Consider the following 23,549-nt stretch of genomic DNA (forward strand, 5'->3'; position numbering starts at 1 on the left):
GCCCATGCTGAGCATTATTTGTAAGACTTAACAACTTCCAGAGTGGTCCCAGCTCTCCCGCCCCTCACCCTATTCCTGTGACTAGTTTAATTGTTTTTAATATTTAATATGGAATTTCAAATTGCTATAAGCCACCATGAGACCTGAAGGTCGTGGTAACAGTACTTTTATTACTAAATTTGTATAACTGCCCTTTGTTCGAAGATTACAGGGCAGCTCACGACATAAAAGTAAAAAAGGGACTGCAAAATACACAATAAAACAAAAACCAATGGCCTTCCCCCTCCTACAGACAGATTTAAAAGCTTCAGAATGCTTATCGGCCAAAGGCCTGGTTATAGAGAACATTTTTCACCCGGCCCCTAAAAGATAGGTGGTGCAGGTGCCAGGCAAGCCTCCCTGGGGAGAGCGTTGCACAAATGGGGAGCCACCACAAACATGGGGGAGGCACATGAAGGAGGATAGCAGAATTTCAATGTCTTACCCTGGGGACATGTAGGATCTTACCTGGGGTCTAGTAATATTATTTATACCCCACTTATCTGGCTAGGTTGCCCCAGCCACTCTGGGCATAGAAAAACCATAATAAAACATTAAAAACCCTACACAGGGCTGCCTTCAGGTGTCTTCTAAAAGTCAGTTTTATTTCCTTGACATCTGAGGGGAGGGTGTTCCACTGAGGGCACTACCACCTGGTTCCCTGTAACCTCACATCTTGCAGGGAGGGAACCGCCAGAAGACCCTCGGAGCTGGACCTCAGTGTCCGGGCAGAACGATGGGGTGGAGACGCTCCTTCAGGTATTCTGGGCCAAGACTGTTTAGGGCTTTAAAGGTCAGCACCAACACTTTGAATTGTGCTTGGAAATGTACTGGGAGCCAATGCAGGTCTTTTAGGACTGGTGTTATATGGTTTCGGTGGCTGCTCCCTGTCACCAGTCTGGCAGCCGCATTCTGGATTAGTTGATGTTTCCGACTCGCTTTCAAAGGTAGCCCGACGTAGCACGCATGGCAGTAGTCCAAGTGGGAGATAACCAGAGCATGCACCACTCTGGTGAGACAGTCTGCGGGCAGGGAGGGTCTCATCCTGCATACCAGATGGAGCTGATAGACAGCTGCCCTGGATGCAGAACTGACCTGCACCTCCATGGACAGCTGTGAATCCAAAACGACTCCCAGGCTGCGCACCTGGTCCTTCAGGGGCACAGTTACCCCGTTCAGGACCAGGGAGTCCCCCCTCCCACTTGCATGCGGATCAGATGCTCCACCCCCAAGCCACAACCTCTCTCCCCTCACGCCGTTCGCCACTCACCGCCTGCTGCTCTGGAAGACAAAACACCCCAAGTAGCTGTGGCAGCACATCTTCCTTTAATAAAGCTAACAGCTTCTCCTGCCTGTAGGCTGACTCAGTTACAGACCAAAAACGAAACAACAAAAAAAAGCTTCCTAGCCCGGGATCGGGGAGGAACAAGGTTTGTGGAACGGAAGCAAAAAGGAAGCACTCCTGGCCCCTCGGCCCAAGCCGATCCGTGTCGCCAGGGCAGGGTAGTGTTTTGATCTTTGTTTTTTTCCCAGTGAGAAGCTTCGTTTTGAGGCTAGAAAGAGGTTAAGACCCCTCCGAGGGAAGGTTATAAATAAAGGAAGAAAAAGAAGCAGCACTGTAAAAATATCTCTCTTGATCCAACTTGTTTTGAACCAGTTCCAAGTCCTCCATGCGCTACTGCCCGGCGAGGCAACTGCTCTGGCCACAGCTATTCTGATTCCAGGGCCCTAACAGGCACTAGGGAAAAACAGCAGCCTCCTCCCCGCCCCTTATTTCCGCCCCCATTTAGTGTTCACAAGACAGGGAGTTACTGCAGTGTCCGAAGCAGCGTCCGTAAGAAACACGGGAGAAGGGGACCACGAGGGACGGAGCTGGATCTAATCCCGGTTTGCTTTTATTTTCAGGACAGGGTCTGCACGGCCAGCAGGAGGTCTGGCTTCAACACGCTCTCCATGCGCTCCCCGCCGGAAGCCTTGATATCCGCCATGACGTCGGCATCCCAGGCAAACGTCAGAAGGGCAGACGGCACCTTGGGGAAGAAACAAAGGCACTTGGCGTTATTAGGACTAGAGGTGTAAAATTTCCGGAAAATGGGAAGCCACTGGGGGGGGGGCGTCCGTTCCCCCCTATTTTTCCCGGGGGTAAATTTTGGAAAAATTGAAACAAAGTTCAGTGTGGCTTTACAAATTGTGTGAAACGCAGGGTAGATAAAAGTATTGTGCTTGCAATAAAACAGGTAACCACACACCCCTTTCTCTCAAAAGCAACAAAAAAAAGCAAGAAACCACCAACATAAAAAATAATCAGATTTGCCCCTTAGCACCAACAGCAAATAAAGTTAAGGTCCACCTCAAAATTTAAGCTCCATAGAAGGTCTACCCTTTGAGGAGTGCTTTAAAAAACAACAGAAGACACAACATATACATGCTGTATATATATGTTTTGACGTGGACAGGACCGCACCTGACCCCCCCGTCATTGGCAAGGAGACTTAAGCAAGGTGGCCACACTTACCAGGCCACATTCATTGAGCGCCATGCTCTCGTCGGTCAGTTTGTGGCCTCCGGGGGCCAGAAGCTCAAAGGGGAGCCAGTTGTTCTGCAGCGTCTCTCGCACAAACTGGTAAAGGGCTGAGACGGGCTCCCGGGCATAGAACGTCCCTGCGCCAGAAAGAAAGAAAATTTATTCTCCGGTGTTTTGTGCAGATTCGGAAATTTGTGCAGGGCAAACCCACGCCATGCATCTGAAGCACATTCAACACGCATTTGAAGCCTGTGACTTCACTCAAAAGGATCCCAGGAATTGTGGTTTCTCGGTTGCAAATCTACCTATGCTCTTAAGAATATTAGTGGGGGTGGGCAGGGGAAGTAGTAGACCATGGGTGGTCCGGGAATCAGCGTGTTTTTCCATGAGTAGTTTGGGTCCTTTTCTATAAAATGCATCTCCGGGTTATTTGTGGGGCCTGCCTGGTGTTTTTAGGTGAGTAGAATGTGTGCTTTTATTTAAAATGCATCTCTGAGTTGTTTGTGGGGCATAGGAATTTGTTCATTATTTTTTCCCCAAAATATAGTCCGGCCCCCCACAAGGTCTGAGGGACAGGCCCCCTGCTGAAAAAGTTCGCTGATCCCTGAACTAGACCATGTGAAAAACGACCATAAGATTTTAGCTGCATTTCATTCCTTTCCAGCTTTGTATTCTTGTTATAGGAATACAGTGGTACCTCTGGTTACGTACTTAATTCGTTCCGGAGGTCCATTCTTAACCTGAAACTGTTTTTAACCTGAAGTACCACTTTAGCTAATGGGGCCTCCCGCTGCTGCCGTCACGCGATTTCTGCTCTCGTCCTGAAACAAAGTTCTTAACCCGAGGTGCTATTTCTGGGTTAGCGGAGTCTGTAACCTGAAGCGTATGTAACCCGAGATACCACTGTATATTCCATTGTGAGTCCATAACCTAGGTTTAAGGCGCCATTCAGCTCCTGGCTTTCATATCTCTGTTTCTAACGCTGTTTGCGAGGTCATCGTGCTATAATATTTCTTTAAGGCATCCATTCTTCCAGCCCAAAGACTTAGGATGAAGCAACCTGTGACGACTGAGCACTGGGTGGCTGGCGGCCTTTGGCCGGGCTCTGATTCGCATTCAGAGCTTTCGCACGTACCTTGTAAGATGTACCCGTCCGGGAAGCGGATGCGCAGCAAGGCGTAGTTGTACTTCCTCAGCTCCCTCTGCTCCTCTTTCTCCCGCATGGCTTTCGTTCTCAGCATCGACGCCTTCTCAACCGCTTCTGTCCTTCAGAGGCAAAAGAAAGAGGGACCACATTGGAACGCGGACCCAACAACTGGTGTCGCCAACACATCCGCAGCGGTTTCTAGATCTAAAATACAATGAGCACCTAGCTGCCTTTTCCTTTTTGGGGGGGTCCACTTCTGGGTTGGAGAAGCACCGGAAATAGCTTGTGCGCATGCACAAGCGTTATTTGCACATGCGCGTTATTTCCAGTGCACATCCGGGTCAGAGGAGGCCCGTGCACATGCGCACAAGCTGTTTCCGGTGCTCCTCCGACCCGAAAGTGCGCAGGAAATCGCGTGTGCCCATGCATATGGGCACGCGCTCTGCCACCCTCTGGCCCGCCATGCGATCGGCACTGGAGACACCAGCCCAAGGTGCAGTAAGTTTGCTGACCCCTGGTATTATGGGATGTGGAAACCAAAGTCCCCGTTCCCAGGCACACCGGCAGCAGACTCAATCTGTGGCTTAAGGTTAAGGGAGCCGTTTTAAAATAGGTTTGTCATTGTGGAGTGCTGCTTTTAACAACTAACGACCCTGCGAAGCAACAGCTTCCTGGGTTCAAGTCCTGATGTTCTGCGAAATGTATTTTTAAAAAATGATTTTCAAAGCAACCCCCGGACCGAGCTGGGGAGGCAGCGGCAAAAACGTGTGGCCTGTGTTGGACTGATCTTTAGTTTAATAATGATATTGGAAAGCTGTTCCATTCAATTATAAGGAAACTCAGGAGGGAGGGACTAGAGGAAGTCAATTAAGAGGTTTAAAAAGGTGGGATTTTCAAATAATTAAGTTTGTTGTTATTATTTGTGTATTTCTTGTTTCGTTTTGTTTTTGTGTGTTATTTTGCTTTGTGGTTTCTGTTATATTTGTGGAAAATCTAATAAAATTAGTAATAATAAAACAACAACAACAACGTGTGGCCAGTGAGCCTTTCAGTTGAGGCGGCACCACTCACCGGAGTCTCTGTTCCCGCTTCAGCTCCTCGGCGGTGATGCTGAAGAAATCGCTTGGCAGCTCAAAGCGGGAGGCCTGGGGGGACGGCTTGAAGACCCGGAGCTGGCGGTCCAGCTGTGCCCGGAGCGGCTCCCCACTCAGAAGCTTCTCTTTGTACTCCTTCAGGTCGCCCAGTTTCCCCTCCTTCAGGACATAGAAGTCCTCTGTGGCCTCTTCTAAAGGGATGGAGAGGGGAGGGAAAGAGAGGGATCCTCTTAGCACTCAGCACTTGCTAAGGGGACGGGGTGGGCAGGCGTGGAGGACTCCCTGGTCCTGAATGGGGTAAAGGTACCCCTGACCATTAGGTCCAGTCGTGGCCGACTCTGGGGTTGCGGCGCTCCTCTCGCTTTATTGGCCGAGGGAGCCGGCGTACAGCTTCCGGGTCATGTGGCCAGCAGGACTAAGCCGCTTCTGGCGAACCAGAGCAGCGCACAGAAACGCCATTTACCTTCCCGCCAGAGCGGTACCTATTTATCTACTTGCACTATGACGTGCTTTCGAACTGCTCGGTTGGCAGGAGCAGGGACCGAGCAACGGGAGCTCACCCCGTCGCAGGGATTTGAACCGCCGACCTTCGGATCGGCAAGCCCTAGGCTCTGTGGTTTAACCCACAGCGCCACCCGCGTCCCACCCCTGAATGGGGTAACTGCCCCTAAAGGGCCAGGTGAGCAGCCTGGGAGTCGTTTCGGATTCATAGCTGTCCATGGAAGCGCAGGTTAATTCTGTGTCCAGGGCATGTCACGGGAACGCCCCGGAGCTTAGGGAGGGCGAAGAACAGAAGCCTTTAGAAAAGACAGGAGAGGGAGAGGAGGACAAGCAAGTGGAAGGAACGCAAGCGGCGAGAACACTCCCTGATGCTGGAGAGCAGCAACACCACCCGACCAGTTCAGGGACAGAGGGAGATTCAATGCCCATTCCTTCAGCACAGGACAGGAGGGGGTTAAAACGCTTCCCAAGCTCCTCTGCTGGAGGAGGAGCCGAAAGCTCCCATTTCCTGGACCTGCTACCGAGGATTCAGACGCTTGAATCTATGTTCTATACCTTGTAAATACGTATGTAAATAAAGACTGTAAATATATCTCTGAGTGAGCAGAGGTATTCCTTGCGAAAGGCTTCCAGACCCATCACAGGGCAGCTGTCCACCAGCTCTACCTGAGACCCTGCCTGCTTGCGCACTGTCTCGCCAGAGTGGTCCATGCTCTGGTTATCTCCTGCTTAGACTACTGCTCTCTGTGGGGCTACCTTTGAAGGCGACTCAGAAACTACAACTAATCCAGAATGTGGCAGCTAGACTGGGGACCGGGAGCCGCCGCCGGAACCATATAACACCAGTTCTAAAGGACCTTCACTGGCTCCCTGTACATTTCAGAATGCAATTCAAAGTGTTGGTGAGGACCTTTAAAGCCCTAAACAGCCTCAGCCCTGTACAGTGGTACCTCAGGTTAAGTACTTAATTCGTTTCGGAGGTCCGTTCTTAACCTGAAACTGTTCTTAACCTGAAGCACCACTTTAGCTAATGGGGCCTCCTGCTGCTGCGCCACCGGAGCACGATTTCTGTTCTCATTCTGAAGCAAAGTTCTTAACCTGAAGCACTATTTCTCGATTAGCGGAGTCTGTAACCTGCAGTGTATGTAACCTGAAGCGTATGTAACCCGAGGTACCACTGTATACCTGAAGGAGCATCTCCACCCCCATCGTCTCTACAGCCCAGACACTGATGCGCAGCTCCGAGGGTCTTCTACCCTGCAAAAAGCGAAGCTACAGGGAACACCTATATGGCTTTTAGAAGAGGTCTGAAGGCAGCACCATATAGCAAAGTTCTAAATGTTTGATGTTTCGTTGCATTCTTAATATTTTGTCGGGAGCTGCCCAGAGTGGCTGGGGCACCCCTGTTAGATGGGTGGCATACAAATTTAACAATAATAGTAATAATATCTGCAGGAACTTCTTGTAATGCCACTTCTCTCAGATAGCAATTCACGAAGAGGAGGAGGGAATGGAGATAGACTTAAAAGAAATACAGTCATACCTCGGGTTACAGACGCTTCGGGTTGCACGATTTCGGGTTGCGCACTGAGCCGAACCCAGAAGTACGGGAACAGGTTACTTCCGGGTTTCGGTGCTTGCGCATGCACAGAAGCACTAAATCACGCTTTGCGCATGTGCAGAAGCACCAAATCGCGACCCGTGCATGCACAGACGCGGCGCTGCGGGTTGCAAATGTGCCTCCCGACGGATCACGTTCGCCACCCGAGCGCCCACTGTATATCTCCACCGCAGCAGCTCTTAAAAGGTGGCTTGAAGATGGACAGAAAAGCTTCCAATCCCAAGGGAACTTAAAGCGGCCTGGAGAAACCCTTGTGAGTTTGTGAGCCGGCACCTTCCCATCTGCAGCTCAGCCTTTCAGCTGCTACGCTGAGCCTTACCTTGTCCCGGGACACTGAGGGTGGCCTTTTCAAACCCAACGGCCTGGAAAAACTTGTGCGTCCCCTCCAGGCAGTGGATCCTTTCCTAGGAGGAAGCCAAACGAATCCGTGCTGTTTATTTCTTTTCCTGCAAGCTTTTCCTGCCACCCCACACAACTTCCAACAGCCTGCCAGCTAGAGCATCCCTGAGGCTGCTTGTTTCGGTTTTATGTCGCTTGCCTTTGCACTCTGCCAAAGTCTGTTCAACAATATAAGGGATTTAAGCGAGGGGTGGAGACCCTGTGAGCTGTGGGCCAAATCTGACCCAGCATGAGCTGATGACACCTGATGTCACAACAATCTTAGCTTCAAGCGATCTTAGCCCCCTGAGCTGACATGCCAAATGGGGCTTATCCTTCACTTTTCTAGTCCTCATTTTTCTGTGAGATGGTTTCTGCCAAGCTCTAGCGAGAGCAGGGTTTGGGAACGTAAAGGTAAAGGGACCCCTGACCATTAGGTCCAGTCGTGACCAACTCTGGGGTTGCGGCGCTCATCCCGCTTTACTGGCCGAGGGAGCCGGCGTACAGCTTCCGGGTCATGTGGCCAGCAGGACTAAGCCGCTTCTGGCGAACCAGAGCAGCGCACAGAAATGCCGTTTACCTTCCCGCCAGAGTGGTACCTATTTATCTACTTGCGCTTGACGTGCTTTCGAACTGCTAGGTTGGCATGAGCAGGGACCGAGCAACGGGAGCTCACCCCGTCGTCGCGGGGATTCGAACCGCCGACCTTCTGACTGGCAAGCCCTAGGCTCTGTGGTTTAACCCACAGCGCCACCCGTGTCCCATTACTGGGCCCTCAACTCCCACAAGGCCCAGCTGCTGGCAGGGACAGTTGTCTGGGATGAGAGGAGTTGTACTTGAGCAGCACCCAGGGAGACCCTCCTCTGAAACGCACCCACCTGGAACACTTTGTTCTGCAGTTTGATTTTCCGGTACTTCTCTTCCTCTGGGTGGAGGTGGATGTTGTCAAGGTACCTTGGGAAGGAAGACAAGTTGTCATTCTGGGCACCAGTCTGCTCAGGCTTCATCTCAAAAGGAAGTACCACCAAGTTCAAAAGGGACTTTTTATACCATTTTCATAGGTTTTTTTAAATAGGAGGCTTGTCAGAAGGGTTTCCCCCCCTTAATAATAATAATAATAATAATAATAATTTTTTATTTATACCCCGCCCTTCCCGGTTCAAAAACCGGGCTCAGGGTGGCTAACAAAAAATATAAAACGCTTAATTGTAAAAGCAGCATAAATACAGTATATAAACATGAATAACAATAAATTTAGGGGAGATAAGCATTAGTTAATCTCCAGGGCTAGCTGGCTGAATTGGTCCTATTTGGGCCAGCGAGGAGACCAGGGGAGAATTAGCTTTGGGGTCTCAGAGCGGGTAATCTTCATAAAAGGGGAGGGGGTTGTGAATGTGAAATTGGCTATATTGTTTAAAACCTTTAATAAATATTTTATTAAAAAAAAGAAAGAAAAGGGAAATAAAAGATCAGGCTGAAATCAAATTAAAGGTTAAAAGAAGTTTTCTTTTTAGGTATTATAGGGCAGGAATTGCCAGAAGAGCAGAAGAAGCTATTCATGGATGCTACGACAGTGGCTAGGACGGGCATAGGCAAACTCCGGCCCTCCAGAGGTTTGGGACTACAATTCCCATCATCCCTGACCACTTGTCCTGTTAGTTAGGGATGATGGGAGTTGTAGTCCCAAACCTCTGGAGGGCTCTAGGATTTTACTAGCCCCAAAAAGGAAAGAAGACAAGATACCAACGAAAGAAGAACGGCAAGGTAAACATATGGAATATGCAGAAATGGCGAAACTCACGGGAAGACTCAGAGACAAAGGCAACAGAGACTTTAAAAAAAGACTGGGAATCGTTCATGCTGTATTTACAGAAATATTGTAAAGAACTGGACTCACTAGCAGGGTTTGCGTAAAACACTTAATGGTTAAGAAAACCAGAGGAAAGATGAAGAAACAACAATATGGAAATTAATGAAAGGTAAGAAGTAACCGGAAGAAAATTAGGTACAAAAATGATAAAAATGTAAGAGCATTCAGCTAAAAGATGAAAAATAAGAGAAAATTTAAGCAGAAGCGGCAAATTGTTAAACAACCAGAAGGGGAAGCGGAGGAAAGGCACGGGGTGGGGAGTTTTGTTTTATTCTATTTTTTATATATGATAATTGTGTTGAATATTAAATGGTAAAACTTAATAAAAAATTATTACAACAACAACAATCTTTATTACGGTCCAGAGACCCAACAAATTGTTACAAAGCAATACATAATTCATACAGCCTACCTCCAGGTTAAACAAGCATTTTGTTCAGCATATAGGGATCACTGGTTCTTGCAAAAACCTGACAGTACCAAACTATCGAAGGCTTTTCACCAAAGCCAGACTAAACGTCTTTCCTTCTGCAGTGTTGGCTGGCAGGTTGAGAGGAGTTCCCTACCAGGACAGACTTTGCTCGTGTGCTCAAGACATCGATTCCATAAAACATATTTTGTTGCACTGTGCAAAATATGAGCAAGCCAGGGCTGAACTGATACTACCCTTGCTGGTACCTTTCCCAGGAAAATCAGAGGCTCACTATGTCAGGTTCCTATTGGAAGACCGGACACAATTTTTACAAAAAAAGGAACCGGGGGGGGGGGGGATGACGACGACACCAACAGCCATCAGGCTCCACTTACTTTGCAATGGTCTCCACTCCGAGTTTGACCTTTTCCCGGTCCCTGTTGCAAGTGTGGATTTCCATGACGGCAGCAGCCACGGGGTCTTGGGCAGCATGCTGGGGAGATGAAGAAACAGGATTCCAAACAGTCAGGTTATGGAGCTACATTACCTATCACTGTGCTTTACAGGATCTCATGAGTGAATAAAGCTGGCTGAAATACTCAAAGAAAGCAAATACCCGTATTTTGCGCTCTATAGGACGCACCAGACCATAAGACGCACCTAGTTTTTGGAGGAGGAAAACAAGGGAAAAAATATTCTGAATCTCAGAAGCCAGAACAGCAAGAGGGATCGCTGCGCAGTGAAAGCAGCAATCCCTCTTGCTGTTCTGGCTTCTGGGACAGCTGCGCAGCCTGCATTCGCTCCATAAGACGCACACACATTTCCCCTTACTTTTTAGGAGGGAAAAAGTGAGTCTTATACAGCAAAAAATACGGTATATGCACATATTCTGAATGATATGATACTTTATTATCCCTTTGCAGCTGCGCTGCATTTTGGTACTTTTGTCTTCCCAGGCAAAACTTGTTATGTTTGCATTTATTTTTTTTCTGTTAACAGATCAATAAAGCTGGGTGGGTGGGAATGCACTCTCTGTTGAGACATCAGAGGACACACTCCCCAAAATAACCTTACCTCAAGGATGGCCTTTTTGATCTGTGCCTCTCTTTTATCCTTCCGGACGGTGGCCCCAGTTAAAGGGCAAGTGAAGTAGACTCCTGAGACGGACAGCATGGAGGAATCTTCTTCTTGAAGAGCAGGTAAAGAATTCTAAAGAGAGGCGGGATTTTAAGACAGGCGATGCAACACTGAAAAAGGTACCATGATGCATATATGGTGGAATTGTTTGAACATCAAACCATTTTGGGAAACAATATACAATGAAATGTTCAGATATTCATTTAGGAACACATCAGAAGGTTTCCTATTGGGAATAGTACCAGGAAGTCTAAAGGAAGAAGACAAGACGTTATATTTACACACAACAGTAGCCGCAAGGCTACTGATAGGGAAAAATTGGAAAAGTGGTATTACACCGACAAAAACAGAGTGACTTGCCAAATTATTGGAGTATTACAATATATCTAAAACAATGGGAGAAATTGGAAGGATCTCAAAAGAGACAAGGACTGGAAGGTGTTTAAAGGATCCTTGCAAAACCATACTGAAAAATCAGAACTCCTATCAGAATAAACAAGTTCCGTTTTAAATACTGAATACTAAATAAGATGGATAACAATGTGTAACAGAAAAAGGAGCATGAAATTAGGTTAAAGGTGTGAGGGAAAAAAGTAATAGAAGTTGAAAGAAATTGCAAATGAGTAGATTGGAAGTCTAACACAAAGGTGGGGTGAGCTGGTGGGAAAAGGAATTATCTGTGAGATTGAGTGCAGATATGTTTGAACATTTTTAAGGATTGTATGAAATGTATGCTTGTATATTCACAATATGTGTGTATTAATGCTGAATTGTTTTAATAATAAAAACTTTTCAAAAAAATAAATAAATAAATAAGACAGGCGCTCCATTGGAGGAAGAAAAAGAAAAGGTCTACGCCCATTGTAATTTGTTTTGCCACTATTTTAGCAACTGCAATGATCATATAGATCAGGGGTCAGCAAACCTTTTCAGCAGGGGGCCGGTCCACTGTCCCTCAGACCTTGTGGGGGGCAGGACTATATTGGGGGTGGGAATAATGAAATAGCACCACGATCCCCGGTGGCTGCTTACCTGCGTCTTGCAAGCGGCAGGGGCTTCCGGCGGCGGGAAGATGAGCGGCATGTGAAAGGACTCTGGAGACGGGCTGCTTAAAATGGCGGCTGCTCAAGTGCTGCTGCTGCTGCAACAAACCCAGCCCCCTTCCTCCTCTAGGCAGGGCAGGGAGAAGCCAGGAGGAGGGAGGGAGGAGGCAGCGCCGCTGCCGTGTGAGGGAGAGGGAAAGAACGTGCGCACTGGCGATCCACGTGGCGATTCCCGGACCATCTGCGGGCCGGATCCAGAAGGCCGTTGGGCCTGATCTGGCCCACGGGCCTTAGTTTGCCGACCCATGATATAGATCAGGGGTCGGCAAAGTTTACCTCGCCTGGGCCAGTTCACTCCCCCGGAGATCGCTCCGTGGGCTGGGTCACGTCTGCGCAGACACGATTTCCGGCGCCGCGGAAGCGAGTCCCCGCTCCGCACTGCACCGGTTTAGTGCAGCATGTCAGGACTCACTGAGCGGGCGGCTCGGTTCGGGGGCGGCTTATGGGTCATTTAAACAATACTGCAGGTTGCTGACGCCTGATATAGATCCATCTGAGGTATTGATTGGTTTTGAAATGATTTACCTGTACACCTGATTGTTATTGTGACAGTGATGCCTCGATTTTGCATTTGTGAGCTGCTTGGAGCAGATTTACACAGAAAAGCAGCATACAAATTTAAAACAATAACTAAATGAAGGAAAGGTATTTTGAAGAAATACTGAAAGAGCAGGTCAAAAACCTGCTAATAAATGGTGAGGCCACAAATGTCGCTGTTCCTACCTTCTGGTCCACAGAGGCTCCTTTGTCACTTGCTGCTGCTTCAGCCATAAGCTCCTTTTTCACTAGAAGAACAATTAAAACAAAGATATGCATCAAAAGTTAAATTTGAGGAGAGGAGCAACCAAGTACAGCCATACCTCGTGTTATGTTTGCTTCATGATACGTTTTTTCAGGTTGCGTCCCGCGGCGACCCGGAACTACCGGAAAGGGTGATTTCCGGGTTTCGCTGCTCACGCATGCACAGATGTGCAAAATGGCGTCACGTGCATGCGCAGAAGCGGCGAATAGCAACCCGCATGTGCGCAGACGCGTGTTGCCTTCCTTTCAGGTTGTGAACGGGGCTCCAGAATGGATGACGTTCGCAACCAGAGGTACAGTGGTGCCTCGCAAGACAAAATTAATTCGTTCCGCAAGTTTTTTCTTCTTGCGAGTTTTTCGTCTTGCGAAGCACGGTTTCCCATAGGAATGCATTGAAAATCAATCAATGCGTTCCTATGGAGGCTGTCCGGGGACAGAGGGGAAGCGCCGCAGACCTGTTTAAAGCAAGGGGCGGCGGGGAGAAGATTGCTTCTCCCCGTTGCCTGCCCCGCAATCTCCGGGGACCTGTTTTAAAGCAAGGGAAGGGGCAGCGGGGAGAATCGCTTCTCCCCGTTGACGCCCCTTGGTTCAAAAGCGGTCCGGGGAGAGAGGGGAAGGTGCGCACGCCTTCCCCTCTGTCCCCGGAGATTGCGGGGCTGGCAACGGGGAGAAGCGATCTTCTCCTCGCCACCCCTTGCTTCAAAAGAGCTCCGGGGACAGCGGGGAAGACGCGCTGCGCTTCCCCGCTATCCCCGGAGCTTGCGGGGCAAGCTTCGTTTTGCGAAGCAAGCCCATAGGGAAATGCGTCTTGCGAAGCGGCTAAGAAAACGGAAAACTCCTTCGTCTAGCGAGTTTTTCGTCTTCCGAGGCGTTCGTCTTGCGGGGTACCACTGTATTTGGGGTCTATACCCATGGGTTGTGTGCTATAAATTAAAGTTCTGTCCAAACTTACATCACCTTCTCTCTCTCTCTCTCATTGTGCACAATTACCTTCAATGCAAGTAGACCCAATGAAAATAACTGACATGACTCAGGCCCATTAACATAAGATTCCTGCTGGATCAGAACAACGGTCCATCTTGTCCCCATTCTCAAAGTGGCCAACAAGAGGCCTGTGGAGAACAGCGATTCTCAACCTGTGGGTCCCCAGATGTTGTTGGACTACAACTCCCATCACCCCTGAGCTCTGGCCTTGCTAGCTAGGGGTGATGGGAGTTGTAGTTCAACAGCATCTGGGGACCCACAGGTTGAGAAAGGCTGCTCCAGCAGGACCCAAGAACACACGAACCCTCTCCCCTCCTGTGGTTTCCAGCAACTGATATTCAGGAGCGTTACTGCCTCTGACCCTGGAGGCAAAGAATTGCTTTGCCTCCGATAGCCCTTTCCTTCATGGATTTTTCCATCCTCTTTCAAAGCCATCCCAGTTGGGCCTCCTGTGGCAGGGAGTTCCAGAGCTTAACCACACCCTAAGGACTTTCTTTTGCCTATCCTGAACCTTCCACCATTCAGTTTTGCTGGAGGTCCAAGAGTTCCAGCGTGGCAAGAGCTGCCGTTCATTTCAACGGGACTACTGTGAGCAGCACTTTGCAGGCTTTCTCACAAGCTGTGTAGGAAACTGGATTCACTGCCCAAAAAACACAGGCACTGCACTTTCCCTTGCCTTCCGTGGAGAGAGCTGCCCGGGATCCTCAGAACATATAAATCAGGGGTAGGCAACCTAAGGCCCGGGGGCCGGATGCGGCCCAATTGCCTTCTCAATCCGGCCTGTGGACGGTCCGGGAATCAGCATGTTTTTACATGAGTAGAATGTGTCCTTTTACCGTATTTTCCGCTCTATAGGATGCACTTTTTCCCCTCCAAAAATTAAGGGGAAATGTGTGTGCGTCCTATGGAGTGAATGCAGGCTCCTTGGCTTCAGCGATAGCAACGTGAAGCCTCTGAAGCGCAGAGGGAGCGCTCCCTCCGTGCTCCGGAGGTTTTGTGTTGCTTTTGCTGAAGCCTGGAGAGAGGGGTCGGTGCGCACCGACCCTTCTCGCTCTCCAGGCTTCAGCGAAAGCAATGCAAAGCCTCCGGAGCGCAGCGCGAGTTCCCGCTGCGCTCTGCAGGCTTCGGGTTCCTTTCGCTGAAGCTGGGAGAGCAAGACGCTCCTGGCTTCAGCAGAGAGGGAGAACTGAGCAGCGCCCCTTCAGCGAAGCGGGAGGAGAAATGGAAGGGGCTCCGATTCTCCTGCCACTTCGCTGAAGGGGCGCTGAGCAGAGAGGGGGAAATTTTTTTTTCTTGTTCTCCCCCTCTAAAACAACGTGCGTCCTATGGTCGGGTGCGTCCTATGGAGTGAAAAATACGGTATTTAAAATGCATCTCTGGGTTGTTTGTGGGGCCTGCCTGGTGTTTTGACATGAGTAGAATGTGTCCTTTTATTTAAAATGCATCTCTGGGTTAGTTGTGGGGCATAGAAATTCATTCATTATTATTTTTTCAAAATATAGTCCAGCCCACCACCTGATCTGAGGGATGGTGGAACGGCCCCCTGCTGAAAAAGGTTGCTGAGCCCTGATATAAATCAACAACTAACCAAAAAGAGAGAGAGCTTTCATTAAGGCACGCAGGCCAGCAACTCCTGCCCCTCGCCCTTTTACCCTGATTCCGGATGGCGTCTTGGGATGAGGGGGGACGAGGTTTGGGCTTCTGCTCCAGCCGGGCCAGGGCTGCCGCCGCCGCCATCTGAGCTTCATTGGTCGGCCCTTGGCGACACTTGGAAGGAGGGTCAGCTTTCGGCTTCTCCTTGGGAGCTCTTTCTCTGTTGGGGAGAAATGGAGACACTTTGAGGGCAGAGAAGCGTAAGTGCTCACGAGCGCCGACCCCTTCCAGGGGGCGCAGGTCAATTCTGTGTCCAGGGCAGCTGTCTACCAGCTCCATCTGGTACGCAGGCTGAGACCCTCCCTGCCCGCGGACTGTCTCGCCAGAGTGGTGCATGCTCTAGTTATCTCTCGCTTGGACTACCGCAATGCGCTCTACGTGGGGCTACCTTTGAAAGCAAGTTGGAAACTACAACTAATCCAGAATGCGGCAGCTAGACTGGTGACTGGGAGCGGCCACCAGGACCATATAACACCAGTCCTGAAAGACCTACATTGGCTCCCAGGACGTTTCCGGGCACAATTCAAAGTCTTGGTGCTGACCTTTAAAGCCCTAAACGGCCTCGGCCCAGTATACCGGAAGGAGCGTCTCCACCCCCATCGTTCTACCCGGAAACTGAGGTCCAGCTCCGAGGGCCTTCTGGCAGTTCCCTCGCCACGAGAAGCCAAGTTACAGCAAACCAGGCAGAGGGCCTTCTCGGTAGTGGCACCTGCCGTGTGGAATGCCCTCCCATCAAATGTCAAGGAAATAAACAACTACCAGACTTTTAGAAGACATCTGAAGGCTGTTCAGGGAAGCTTTTAACGTATAATAGATTATTGTATTTTAATATTCTGTTGGAAGCCACTCAGAGTGGCTGGGGAAACCCAGCCAGATGGGCAGGGTATAAATAATAAATTATTATTATTATTATTTGAGGGCTTTGAAGGCCCAGCAAACAACACAAGCACCAGGGAGCCTGTCAAACAGAACTGTCGCAGGATCACGAGCGGCCAACCCCTTCCAGGTGGTGGCTCCCAGCAGCTGGAGGCAGGGCTGGCATCACTGGGCAACACTGCCAATCCGCGGCCTGCAGCCCCGGGTATGTTCCTTCTGCTCCTTGCCATGAACACCGAGAAGGAACAGGAGCAGTATCTGCCTCCAGTCACCTCTACCTCGAGGTGAAGGTGAAGGTGTGAGCAAATGAGAAACCTGTTTGAGAAGATTCCAGTGCGTCCAAAATTCTTTTGGGAATTGTAGGGACAGAACTACCTAAATTGCATAGAAATGTATTTAATGAATGCTACCTGTGGGTAAAACCTCAGCGCCTAGGACTTGCTTATCACATGATCGGTTCGAATCCCTGCGGCGGGGTGCGCTCCTGTCGTTCGGTCCCAGCGCCTGCCAACCTAGCAGTTCGAAAGCACCCCCGGGTGCAAGTAGATAAATAGGGACCGCTTACTAGCGGGAAGGTAAACGGCGTTCCGTGTGCTGCGCTGGCTCGCCAGATGCAGCTTGTCACACTAGCCACGTGACCCGGAAGTGTCTGCGGACAGCGCTGGCTCCCGGCCTATAGAGTGAGATGAGCGCACAACCCTAGAGTCTGGCAAGACTGGCCCGTACGGGCAGGGGTACCTTTACCTTTACTGCCCAAAAGTGGAAAGAAGAAGAAGTCCCAGCAAAAAGAAGAATGGATACAAAAACTTATGGAATATGCAGAAAGGGTGAAACTTACCGGAAGAATAAGAAATCAAGGAAACTATTTTCTTTATAAAAGAATGAAAATGGTTGATTGAATATTTACAGATAAATTGCAAACAGATAAAAACATTGGCAGGGTTACTCTAATAACCTGCATTTTTGTAAAAGTATATATTTAAAGTAGATAACTAAACGAACAAATTAAATGAATTTGCATATGCAGGAGATATTAAAAAATAAATTTAAGGAACCGCAGAAAGAGGGGGAAATAAGTCAAGCTTTGAGATGTTAAATTGGTCGTAAAACTAATGAAATGGTTCAACTTGAAAAGTATAAATAAAAACGTTTTTAAAAAGAGAGAGAAGATGCCAGCGTGGCTAAAGTGCTGGGTCAAGAAAGCTACAGATAATATAATAATAATAATAATAATAATAATAATAATAATGATTTATTATTTATACCCCGCCCATCTGGCTGTGTTTCCCTAGCCACTCTGGGCGGCTTCCAAAAGAATATTAAAATACTATAATACATCAAACATTAAAAACTTCCCTAAACAGGGCTGCCTTCAGATGACTTTTAAAAGTAAAATAGTTGTTTATTGCTTTGACATCTGGTGGGAGGGCGTTCCACAGGGAGGGTGCCACTACCAAGAAGGCCCTCTGCCTGGTTCCCTGTAACCTTACTTCTCGCAATGAGGGAACCGCCAGAAGGCCCTCGGTGCTGGACCTCAGTGTCCGGGTAGAATGATGGGGGTGGAGATGCTCCTTCAGATATACTGGACCAAGGCCGTTTAGGGCTTTAAAGGTCAGCACCAACACTTTGAATTGTGCTCGGAAACGTACTGGGAGCCAATGTAGGTCTTTCAGGACCGGTGTTATATGGTCTCGGCAGCCGCTCCCAGTCCCCAGTCTAGCTGCCACATTCTGGATTAGTTGAAGTTTCCGGGTCACCTTCAAAGTAGCCCCACATAGAGCGCATTGCAGCAATCCAAGTGGAAGATGACCAGAGCATGCACCACTCTGGCAAGGCAGTCCGCAGGCATACAGGGTCTCATCCTGCGTACCAGATGGAGCTGGTAAACAGCTGCCCTGGACACGGATTTGACCTGTGCCTCCATGGACAGCTGTGAGTCCAAAATGACTCCCAGGCTGCGCACCTGGTCCTTCAGGGGACCCAGTCAGGGATGATGGGAAATGTAGTCCCAACAACATCTAGCGGGCCACAGATCCCTCACCCCTGCAGAAGGAATTGCATAAAACAGCGGGAATTTTGCGGCAACGAAGAGAACTAAAAGGTCCACAGGCCATTGAATGTTTCCAAGCAAACTGTAAACGGATAAGAACATTGGGGAGGGTTATTTTAATAACCCGCAGTTTTATTTAAAAGCATATATTTAAAGCAGATGAATAAATGAACAAATTAAGTTCATTTGGATATGCAGAAAGTATTAAAAATAAATTTAAGGAACCGCAGAAAGAGGGGGGAAGGAAGTCAGGCTTTGAAATGTCAAAATGACTGTAAAATTATTGAAATGTATAAAACTAAAAGGGACCCGGGTGGCGCTATGGTCTAAACCACAGAGCCTAGGGCTTGCCGATCAGAAGGTCGGCAGTTCGAATCCCCGCGACGGGGTGAGCTCCCGTTGTTCGGTCCCTGCCCACCTAGCAGTTCGAAAGAACATCAAAGTGCAAGTAGATAAATAGGTACCACTCTGGCGGGGAAGGTAAACAGCATTTCCGTGCGCTGCTCTGGTTCGCCAGAAGCGGCTTAGTCATGTTGGCCACATGACCCGGAAGCTGTCTGCGGGCAAACGCCGGCTCCCATGGCCTATAGAGCAAGATGAGCACGTAACCCCAGAGTGGTCGGTGACTGGACCTAATGGTCAGGGGTACCTTTACCTTTACTATAAAACTAAAAATCATCAATATTATATACATATATACACACACACACACACACACACACACACACACACACACATATATATATACATACACACACACACACAGAGAACACACATGACCACCCTGTTTAAACTCCAATGCCTTTCAAGATGGAGCCGATCTGTTTCTTGATGTTTAAAAGCCTCCGCCAACTTCCCTAAAAGTTACTGAGTACATCCCAGGCTGAGCTGGGATCGGAGCTTACAGTCTTTCACAACTCTCAGGGCAAGGCTGGCTACCTACCTGCCCAATTACAGATAAACGACCAGGAAGATGACTTACACACCTATTCATAAAGCGCAGGGAATTCCACGCAAAACAGAGAAATACTCCCAGGAGAAAAAAGAGACTGATATAGTGAAGGGGGTACATACACCACTCTGGGGTGGGGTGTTCTGCTCATCCTGGCAAATGCAAGCTCAGCAGAGAAGCCAAGGCAGTATGGACTCTGTCCAGCCACCACTGTCCCCACAGTGTCACAGCACCATCACAAAGGGGCTGGGGAGCACCCACTTGCAGCCAGAGGCCCCCCAGAACGTCTTGAAGGAATTGAGGGGACGCTTGCCAAATCTGCAGGTGACACCAAACTGGGAGGGGTAGCAAATGCCGCAGGAAACAGAATTGGGATTCAAAAAGACCTTAATGGATTGGAGAACTGGGCGCAAGTCAAAAAAACAATTTTCGACAGGGACAAATGTATGGTTCTGCACTTAGGCAGGAAGAACCAAATGCACAAATATTGGGGGGGGGCACAACTGGCTTGCTAGTGGTACATGTGGAAAGGATCTAGGGGTCTTGGTGGACCACAAGGTGAACATGAGTCAACTGTGTGATGCAGCAGCAAAAAAGGCTAATGCTATTCTATGCTGCACCAACAGAAGTCTAGTGTCCAGATCAAGAAAGTAATAGGTAAAGGTAAAGGGATCCCTGACCATTAGGTCCAGTCATGGCCGACTCTGGGGTTGCGGCGCTCATCTCGCTTTATTGGCCAAGGGAGCCGGCGTACAGCTTCCGGGTCATGTGGCCAGCAGGACTAAGCCGCTTCTGGCAAACCAGAGCAGCGCACGGAAATGCCGTTTACCTTCCCGCTGGAGCGGTACCTATTTATCTACTTGCACTCTGATGTGCTTTCGAACTGCTAGGTTGGCAGGAGCAGGGACCGAGCAATAGAAGCTCACCCCGTTGCGGGGATTCAAACCGCCAACCTTCTGACTAGCAAGTTCTAGGCTCTGTGGTTTAACCCACAGCGCCACCTGCGTCTAATTCTGGGCACCACAATTTAAGTAGGATGTTGACAAGCTGGAAGGTGGGCAGAGGATGATGATCAAGGGTCTGGAAACTGAGCTTTATGAGGAATGGATGAAGGATCTTGGCATGCTTAGCCTGGAAAACAAGAGACTGAGAGGAGATAGGATAGCCATCTTCAGATATCTGAAGGGCTGTCACAAGGAACAGAGAACAAGTAACAGTGCCGCTCTATTCTGCCTTGGTCAGACCCCACCTGGAGTACTGTATCCAGTTCTGGGCACCACAAATTAAGAAGGATGTTGACAAGCTGGAACGATCAAGGGTCTGGAAGCTAAACCTTATGAGGAGCGTTTGAAGGAGCTGGGTGTGTTTAGCTTGGAAGAGAGGAGACTGGAAGGAGATAGGAGAGCCATATTCAAGTCTCTGAAGGGCTGTCACAGGGAAGAGGGAACAAGGTTGTTTTCTCCTGCTCTGGAGGGCAGGACTCGAACCCATGGCTTTCAGTTTTCTGAGTGAACATGAGGAAGAAAGTGAAGAAGTGGTGGGCTCTCCTTCCCTGGAAGTTTTTTAGCAAAGGTTCAACATCAAAAAAACCAAAGATCATGGCCACTGGGCCCATCACCTCCTGGCAAATAGAAGGGGAAGAAATTGAGACAGTGAGAGATTTTACTTTCTTGGGCTCCATGACCACTGCAGATGGTGACAGCAGCCACGAAATTAAAAGACGCCTACTTCTTGGGAGAAAAGCAATGAGAAACCTGGACAGCATCTTAAAAAGCAGAGACATCACCTTGCCAACAAAGGTCCGTATAGTTAAAGCTATGGTTTTCCCAGTAGTGATGTATGGAAGTGAGAGCTAGACCATAAAGAAGGCTGATCGCAGAAGAATGGATGCTTTTGAATTTTGGTGCTGAAGGAGACTCTTGAGAGTCCCATGGACTGCAAGAAGATCCAACCTCTCCATTCTGAAGGAAATCAGCCCTGAGTGCTCACTGGAAGGACAGATCCTGAAGCTGAGGCTCCATGACTTTGGCCACCTCAGGAGAAGGTTAGACTCCCTGGAAAAGACCCTGATGTTGGGAAAGATGGAGGGCACAAGGAGAAGGGGACGACAGAGGACGAGATGGTGGGACAGTGTTCTCGAAGCTACAAACATGAGTCTGACCAAAGTGCGGGAGGCAGTGGAAGACAGGAGTGCCTGGCGTGCTCTGGTCCAGGGGGTCACGAAGCGTCGGACACGACTAAACGACTCAACAACAACAACAACAACACTGTATGGCCCTCTGTCTTGTTCAGACCCCTGCCTTGCAGAGGGGGCTGGACTAGATGACCTTTGGGGAACCCCTTCCCTGCCCCTCCTCCTCTTCTCCCCCTCCCCCACGGGGACCCCGCCCACCATTCGCGGAGGGGGGGGCTGGTTACCTAGGCGACTCGCTGAGCTTCTGGCCCGGCCCGGCTCCCTTGAACTGCAGCTCCGCTTTGATATCCTGGAAAAACTTCTTCATAGCGGCGGCGTCGAAAGCGCCCCTCCCCCCACTTCTCCTCCTCCCCCTCCCCCCTCCCCTCACGAATCCCCAAACATAGCAGCACCCGCCCCTCGACTTTCGTTTCCTCCCGTCGCTCCGCCGTAAACAGGAAGCGGAAGTCGGTTGCCGGAAGGAAGAAGGACGGGCTTTCCGGTCACGTGCCCCGCCACTTCCGCCCTCTCTGGACTCAGCTGCCCCTGTAAAGTGCCGATCGGCGTCGAGCCCAGCCGGAAGTGGAAACCCTGGGCTTTTGATTGGTTAGACGTCTATGGTTCCCGCTCCCAGCTAGGAAGGAAGGCCGCTCTAGGCGAGTGACCTTCCTTCTCCATGGTCAAAGTTTACCAAGTCCTTAAATGAGGCCATTAAGTCACGGATCAGGCATAGGCAGATGTTGTCATTCTTGTTGTTGAGTCGTTTAGTCGTGTCCGCCTCTTCGTGACCCCCTGGACCAGAGCATGCCAGGCACTCCTGTCTTCCACTGCCTCCCGCAGTTTGGTCAAACTCATGCTGCTAGCTTCGAGAACACTGTCCAACCATCTCGTCCTCTGTCATCCCCTTCTCCTTGCGCCCTCCATCTTTCCCAACATCAGGGTCTTTTCTGGGAGTCTTCTCTTCTCATGAGGTGGCCAAAGTCTTGGAGCCTCAGCTTCAGGATCTGTCCTTCCAGTGAGCACTCAGGGCTGATTTCCTTCAGAATGGAGAGGTTTGATCTTCTTGCAGTCCATGGGACTCTCCAGAGTCTCCTCCAGCACCAGAATTCAAAAGCATCAATTCTTCGGCGATCAGCCTTCTTTATGGTCTAGCTCTCACTTCCATACATCACTACTGGGAAAACCAGAGCTTTAACTATACGGACCTTTGTTGGCAAGGTGATGTCTCTGCTTTTTAAGATGCTGTCTAGGTTTGTCATTGCTTTTCTCCCAAGGAGCAGGCGTCTTTTAATTTCGTGGCTGCTGTCACCATCTGCAGTGGTCATGGAGCCCAAGAAAGTAAAATCTCTCACTGCCTCCATTTCTTCCCCTTCTATTTGCCAGGAGGTGATGGGACCAGTGGCCATGATCTTCGTTTTTTTGATGTTGAGCTTCAGACCATATTTTGTGCTCTCCTCTTTCACCCTCATTAAAAGGTTATTTAATTCCGCCTCACTTTCTGCCATCAAGGTTGTGTCATCTGCATATCTGAGGTTGTTGATATTTCTTCCGGCAATCTTAATTCCATTTTGGGATTCATCCAGCCCAGCCTTTCGCATGATGAATTCTGCATATAAGTTAAATAAGCAGGGAGACAATATACAGCCTTGTATACTCCTTTCCAAATTTTGAACCAATCATTTGTAGCCAGGGATCATGGGAGTTGTAGGCCAAAAACATCTGGAGGGCCAAATTTGCCTATGTCTGTCATAGGATCATGGAGTTGGAAGGGACCCTGAGGGTCATCTATCCCAACCCGCTGCAATGCAAGAATATTCAGCCATCCCATGCGGGGATCGAACCTGCAACCTTGGGGTCATCAGCACGGCACTCTAACCAACAGAGTTCTGCAACCTCCATGCATGAAGCACATTTAAAAGCCAGGGTCTTCCATGAAATAATCCCTGGGAACTGAACGCTTGTGTATTTGCAAGACCCCGGGATCTGCCTCGATATTTCTTCCTTCGCTCCATCCAGGACTACATTTCTGTTCTGCCTCATCTATATACTACAGTGGTGCCTCGCAAGACGAAATTAATCCGTTCCGCGAGTCTCTTCGTCTTGCGTTTTTTTCGTCTTGCGAAGCACGGCTATTAGCGGCTTAGCAGCTATTAACGGCTTAGCGGCTATTAACGGCTTAGCGGCTTTAAGAAAAAGGAAACAAACTCGCAAGACGTTTCGTCTTGCGAAGCAAG

General features: G+C 49.3%; 1 protein-coding gene across 3 annotated transcripts; it reads right to left on the reverse strand.

The window, feature by feature from the left end:
* Positions 1-1,346: 1,346 nt before the first annotated feature.
* Positions 1,347-21,680, reverse strand: UBXN6 (UBX domain protein 6). 3 transcript variants are annotated; one of them, XM_081177890.1, is made up of 11 exons: positions 21,561-21,680; positions 15,264-15,424; positions 12,550-12,611; positions 10,661-10,795; positions 9,982-10,079; positions 8,183-8,258; positions 7,246-7,330; positions 4,782-4,995; positions 3,699-3,829; positions 2,555-2,700; positions 1,347-2,069 (listed from the first exon to the last, which is right to left on the reverse strand). In XM_081177890.1, exons 1-11 carry the CDS (start codon positions 21,641-21,643, stop codon positions 1,941-1,943), a joined length of 1,320 nt encoding a protein of 439 aa, XP_081034016.1. In that variant the 5' UTR covers positions 21,644-21,680; the 3' UTR covers positions 1,347-1,940. The 3 variants fall into 3 exon arrangements, with proteins under 3 accessions (XP_081034016.1, XP_081034017.1, XP_081034015.1); XM_081177891.1 differs by lacking the exon at positions 21,561-21,680 and adding an exon at positions 19,265-19,372; XM_081177889.1 differs by lacking the exon at positions 21,561-21,680 and adding an exon at positions 19,177-19,312.
* Between the last annotated feature and the right edge of the window lie 1,869 nt (positions 21,681-23,549).

This window comes from Podarcis bocagei (genome assembly GCF_964188305.1).
Source record: "Podarcis bocagei genome assembly, chromosome: 18".
In the NCBI taxonomy this organism is placed as follows: Eukaryota; Metazoa; Chordata; class Lepidosauria; order Squamata; family Lacertidae; genus Podarcis; species Podarcis bocagei.

Bases quoted from the DNA above. Each gene is read 5' to 3' on its own strand.
- UBXN6 (XM_081177889.1), bottom strand. From the start codon at position 19,262: ATGTACCCCCTTCACTATATCAGTCTCTTTTTTCTCCTGGGAGTATTT. The intron at 12,612-15,263 runs GTAAAAGGGCGA...TTGTTCTTCTAG, and splicing joins AGACGCCATCCGGAATCAGG to TGAAAAAGGAGCTTATGGCT. The intron at 2,070-2,554 runs GTAAGTGTGGCC...TTCTTCCCCAAG, and splicing joins CGCTCAATGAATGTGGCCTG to GTGCCGTCTGCCCTTCTGAC.